The 5,817-nt window shown below is 30.6% G+C and overlaps 1 protein-coding gene across 14 annotated transcripts; it reads left to right on the forward strand.

The window, feature by feature from the left end:
* Nucleotides 1-3,275, forward strand: LOC108334932 (legumain). Of its 14 annotated transcripts, none has more exons than XR_008245807.1 (9): nt 1-343; nt 428-512; nt 685-717; nt 843-1,025; nt 1,114-1,265; nt 1,515-1,562; nt 1,933-2,089; nt 2,149-2,287; nt 3,111-3,139. XR_008245807.1 is itself a non-coding variant. In XM_052869872.1 (9 exons), the coding sequence occupies exons 2-9, from the start codon at nt 447-449 to the stop codon at nt 3,189-3,191; spliced, it is 840 nt and encodes a 279-aa protein (XP_052725832.1). In that variant the 5' UTR covers nt 2-343; nt 428-446; the 3' UTR covers nt 3,192-3,275. The 14 variants fall into 14 exon arrangements, 13 of the variants coding, with proteins under 13 accessions (XP_052725832.1, XP_052725839.1, XP_052725841.1 ...); XM_052869872.1 differs by having other exon boundaries at nt 2-343; nt 2,168-2,287; nt 3,111-3,275; XM_052869879.1 differs by having other exon boundaries at nt 3-344; nt 470-512; nt 637-717; ... (1 more) ...; nt 2,168-2,287; nt 3,111-3,275.
* The last annotated feature ends 2,542 nt before the right edge of the window (nt 3,276-5,817 follow it).

The raw sequence follows: 5,817 nt of genomic DNA on the forward strand, positions 1-5,817 counted from the left end.
ACTTCCTTCGTCGTTTCTTATTTTCCCAAACCCTACAAAATATCTCCTCTGGCTTGCCGACTTCCATCCCTTCCTCTTCACCAACCTTGTCTGCTCCTTCCTCCACCAAAACAACCCTCGCCGCCACCTCTCCTTCCCCTTCCCTGACCGTCCATGGACCAGATCGAGTGCTGCCTCCGCCACATTGTTGTCACCCTCTCAGACCGCCTCAAGTGCGCCGAGAGCGCCTTCATGGAGTGCGTCGTGGGGAACTGGATCCGGTGCTGGGAGGAGCAGAATATCGCCGCTGCCAAGGAGGCGGTGGGCGCTTTCATTCCTAAAACTCAAAAACCCTAATTCCTCTGGTAGGTAATCTTATTCGTTCATTCCTAGTCTCTAAATTCCTGAAACTCGAAAACCTTAATTCCTCTTTTCTTTCTTTCGATCGGCACAAAACAATTTATGGTATGATTCGTGTCATGTATGGAAGACTCATAGTTTCGCATTTTGGAAAGATTTGGAGTGGTATTGAGGTATGTTTCGTTATTTGCAAAGAGTTTGTGCTGAAAGTTTTGGTTTGCTTCCTTTCGTTTTGTTTTTCCTACACTCATGTGTCCTCTGTTTCCCCTGCACGTCAAAATCACCATCGGGATGTAGCATCATATATTCACTCACTATTGCTTATTTTATTTTCTCCACGTTTAGGGTTGGTGGATCTGGCAGAGACATGATTTTCACGTAAAGCATCCAGCTGATTGATTTTCCTAAAATGTTTCTTTATATTTTCCAAATTTTAATAGTATTAGTTTTTACAGTGTGACCACACTCTTTGTTAGTTCTATAAATTTAGTTATAATGTCTAGTTTGTCTTGTTGCATCAAGCCGATATTTGTCATGCCTATCAAATACCGAGGAAAGGTGGCTTGAAAGAAGAAAATACCATTGTTTTTATGTATGATGACATTGCATTCAATTGGGACAATCCAAGGCCTGAAGTCATCATTAACAAACCAGATGGGGGTGATGTTTATGAAGGAGTTCCAAAGGTATTATGTTAGGTTTTTCACTATCCAATATCTTATTGCTATATCTAGTTTGATAGGGTCTAATATGTGGACTGTTTTTTTATGGTAGAATTACACTAGCAAAGATGCTACTGCTCATAACTTTTATGCTGCTTTACTTGGAGATGAGTCCGAGCTTACCGGTGGCAGTGGGAAGGTTGTGAACAGTGGATTCTGTTGGTTGTTTATATGGGTTTCAACATGGTATAGGCCTGGATTGAGGTTATTACTTTTGTTGTTTGGTTGATTTTAAGTGTAGATTCTCTTTTTAATTACTCAATCACCATCTCTCTTTTTAAACCTGCAGTGCGTTCTTTTCTATTATTCTTATTGTTAGAATTATTATACTAATAAAGTTACACCTGTACTTCAACTAAAGTCTTTTGGTTTAGTGATAGGAACTAGATCCTACAATTAACGTTATATATGTTTATTGAATATGCACCTCTTCTTTTCTTTGTTTCAATGCAGACATACAATAAAGCTTGATCTATATAGTGGATTCTTAATTCATTGCAGGTAAACATTCTATTTACATAAATATTCCAGCAAGTAATTATATGTGTGTGCTTACTCTATTATTTTAAGTTGTGTATATGAGAACCTGAATGAAGATAATATATAGGAAATTATCTCTTAGCTTTATTATCAACATATTTAAAAAGGAATTATGAAATATAGTATGCGAGAAGGATTCTTAGCTTATCTCTTAGCTTGTAGACATGGGTGATTTAACTGTGTGATTTCTAGGTTTTTTCTCTCTTGCGAGAAGATTGTACTGTAAAAGCTTTGGGAAGTTGACTCTGGAACATTAGTCAGATTTCAGTGGTCAAATTTGTGGTCCAAATTTATTTTAATATTTTAATATTTGTTCAGCCCCTCACTTTAGTATGTGCATAGAGAGCGTTGTGGATGAGAATGCAAGAAAATCATCTGGTGGTCTTCATGATGCTGCTTGTTCTGCGTGTGAGATGGCGGTTGTTTGGATGCAGAACCAACTCAGCCGAAATCAAACACAGGATCAGATACTAAACTACGTCAATCAGGTGAGCCAGTTCTCTTAATTTTGCTATTGGAGCATCTTTCCTCACCTCTTGATTCATAGGTTCATGATGATGTTGCAGCTTTGCGATAAAATGTCAAGCCCGATGGGAAACTCTTCTGTTGGTTGCGGGGATATCTCCTCATTACCTGTAGTGTCTTTTACTATTGGTGGAAAAACTTTTAACCTTCGCCCAGAGGAGGTAAGATTTCCTCAGGCTAAAACCTGATTTGTTGCTTTAATGCTTTTGTTATGATTGATCACTTAACCGAATTTTATTTTAATGAAAACAAGATAAATTCAGAGCAGTAGGAGTTAAGAGTAAGAGGACTACAAGGCACCATTTTATAGAAAAATAAAATCAATAACGAAATTGAAGATAAAGCTGGTTACGAGTAAACACTAATGTGATCCACCAATATATATGTGAAATCAATCTGATGCTCCAAAGAATTGACATCAACTTTAGTCTCCCACTAAATAGAAACCAACATCAGTTAGAAAGTTAGGGGAGCTCCATTGAATGTTAACAGTGTTAAATTGTAGCCCTTTTATAATAACATTTTATGATAATTTAATTCCTAAATTCAAATCTCCATTTTTAACCATATCTTTATGATATTTTACTTGATTTATTAGGTACATAATAAAAATTGAATTTTTATTTTGTTTTCCTTTTTTTTTATTTCTTCAGAGATGAAACATAATCCTTGGTAAATGAGTAACTAGGAGAAACAATAAGAATGAACTTTAGTATTAAAGAAGATAATTGTGAAGAAAATAAAATATAAATAAATATCTTAATTTTTTTATTGTATATCTCTTCATTTTATTTTATTAGATTTAATTTTAATATTTTTTACAGGACAAACTTTTTAATGTTTATTGTGATTTTCGAACTCTTTGTATTATGTATTAGAAATGAACAATTGGAAATATATATTCTGTTATGCAAAATTTGTTATATTATGCCCTTTGAGTTTTTGTTTTTTGCTATTTGACTACTTTGGTGCTCTCTTACTCAGGAAAGCTCTATTCAGAACATGGAAGAAGTGCAGAAGCTTCCAGATGAACATTTTTCATTAAGTGAACATGTTTTTCTTTAATGTATATTTGAAAAATGTTATTATTGAACAATTACTTGTATTTAATAATATTTAATTTTTGTATATTTAGTTCATTTTATAATATTTAATTTTTGTATATTTAGTTCATTTTATAATATTTAATTTTTGTTTCAAATTATTTTATTACGAGTTTTTCTTTATTATATCTTTTTTATCAATAAACTAAATAATATAAAAAAATATCTTACATGCATTTTCGGCAGCTTTTGAAAACCCTGCCATTTCCGACGGTTTTCGGAAAACCCCTGCCATTTCTGACGGTTTTTGGAAAACCCTGCTATTTCCGACGGTTTTAAACATAACCGCCGGTAATTATTTACCGACACAGGTTTTCCTAGAGGGTTTTGCAACCGCGGGAAATGAGTTTTCCGGGAGTTTTAACTCTCGATAATACTAAAAATAATCCCGACTAAAATTCTATACTTTTGTAGTGAAGTGTTTTCACTTGTTAATAATGAAAATACATCTGATTCCATATATGTATACTTATATTTTTGTTTCATTAAAAATATAATTTAAAAAATATTCAATTATTTACTTTATTAGAAAAATATTATTTTTATTTTTATTAAAGAGAAAAATCATTTAAGTAAAAAATATATCAAAAACTACTACAAAACGTACATTTATATTATATAGTAGTATAAATTACTATTTTTATAAACATTATTATAATTTCAATATTTATCACACATGGGTACTTGTTAGATTATGAACTAAACAAACAAATAATGGAATAACAATAAAACTCTTATTATACCATTAACAATCTCTAATACCCAATAAAATAATACGTAGAAATGTACCTAAACTCGTTATTGGGAAGAACATATACCAAAAAATATTTGATCTTTTCAATGCTAAAACATCTTATATTAACTTTTTATTTTCTCTTTTAATAGAAATAAAAATAAAAGAAACATAAATAATGTATATGCTTACATATTATAACTATAACTCATTTATGTAATACTTTTTCTTAAGTTTTAATATTTCTAATTTTTTCCCTTATCAAATAAAAAAATTGCTTATGATCTTTATATAATTAATATTTCATGACATATAATTTTTTAATCATAAATTAAATTTATTAAATCATTTTAGTATTTGGTTAATAAAATATAGTGACTCTAACACATTTATCATGTAATATATATATATATATATATATATATATATATATATATATATATATTTAGAATACTTATAAATGGTTAGACTTTATGATTTTAAAATTGTCATTATATGCTTTGAACATATTTAAAAGTTTTTGTCTATTGATTATATCTATATATAGAACAAAAACAATTTTTCATTCCATTAGTTGTAGCTAAACATGTCAACTAATACTGATCAAACCAAATGACATAGACTCGTCATGAAATGTATACCATGAAAATTACGTGAAGTACAATTACACGTCTATTTTCAATTGATTCTTAATTTATCTCAACCAGATCAATATAATAACCTACAAAGTGTAATATTTGGACAATAAAACATATGTATTTATTAAAACCAAATATATTCAAAAGATAATGTACGCATATAAAAAACCAAACATAAAACATCAAACACAAGAAAGTGACTAATTCCTACTAAATCAAAGATTCTTCAAATTGTAAAACACTCATATGAGCAACATTCTCATGAAAGACCTTGGGTGGAATTCTCTTAGTAAGAGGATCTATTATCATGGAGTTTGTCCTTAAGTGTTTTATGGAAATTTTCCACTTTTTACCCTTCTTTAATAACCTGGGATTTAATTTCAATGTGCTTTGACTTGCTCAAGCTCCTATTTTTTTTTTTTAGAAATTCAAAAAATAAAAATAAGGCATCACTAAGATCTTTCATTTCAAAATTTCTAGATAGAAATCTCTTAATTTCATGCAACATGTCTATATTGTTGGTGACAAGTAGTACCTTATCAACATACAAGACCAGAAAATGTATTTGCTTCCACCAAATTAGTGATATACACAATCATCAACAACATTCATCTCAAAATCAAATGAGAGAATCACTTGATAAAATTTGTGGTACCATTGACAAGATGTTTGTTTTATCCCATAAATGGATTTTGCTCAATTTGCAAACCATATTTTTTGGGTTTCCTGACACAAAGTTTTCTGGTTGAACTATATAAATCGTCTTGTCAATGTTGTCATTGAGAAACATCATCTTGACATTCATTTGATGAAGCTCCAAATCATAATTTACAATTTGAGTCATGATTGTCCTAACAGTGTCTTTTAATGAAACTAGAGATAATGTATCTTTAAATTCAATCGTTTTCTTTTGAGTATAGCCATAAACCATAAAACGAGCCTTATACCTTTCAACATTACCTTTGGAATCTCTTTTGGTCTTAAATATTCACTTAGAACCAATGAGCTTCACACCTTCTAGTAATTGGACAAGTTCTCAAATTTTATCGTCTTACATGAACTTATACTCCTCATTCATTGCTTCAATCCACTTTTCTGAATTAGGATATTGCATAGCTTGATGGAAGGTGACCGAGTCATCTTCAATATCATATTGTTATCTTCCTTATTTTCTTGGAAAAATACCACATAATAATCTAGAATAACACTTTTTCTTT

Source organism: Vigna angularis, chromosome 10 (genome assembly GCF_016808095.1).
Source record: "Vigna angularis cultivar LongXiaoDou No.4 chromosome 10, ASM1680809v1, whole genome shotgun sequence".
Lineage (NCBI taxonomy): Eukaryota > Viridiplantae > Streptophyta > Magnoliopsida > Fabales > Fabaceae > Vigna > Vigna angularis.

Excerpts from the sequence above, each read along its gene's own strand:
- LOC108334932 (XM_052869872.1), top strand. The coding sequence starts at position 447 with ATGATTCGTGTCATGTATGGAAGACTCATAGTTTCGCATTTTGGAAAG. Across the intron at positions 1,026-1,113 it reads TTTATGAAGGAGTTCCAAAG|AATTACACTAGCAAAGATGC; the intron begins GTATTATGTTAG and ends TTTTTATGGTAG. Across the intron at positions 1,563-1,932 it reads GGATTCTTAATTCATTGCAG|TATGTGCATAGAGAGCGTTG; the intron begins GTAAACATTCTA and ends CCCTCACTTTAG.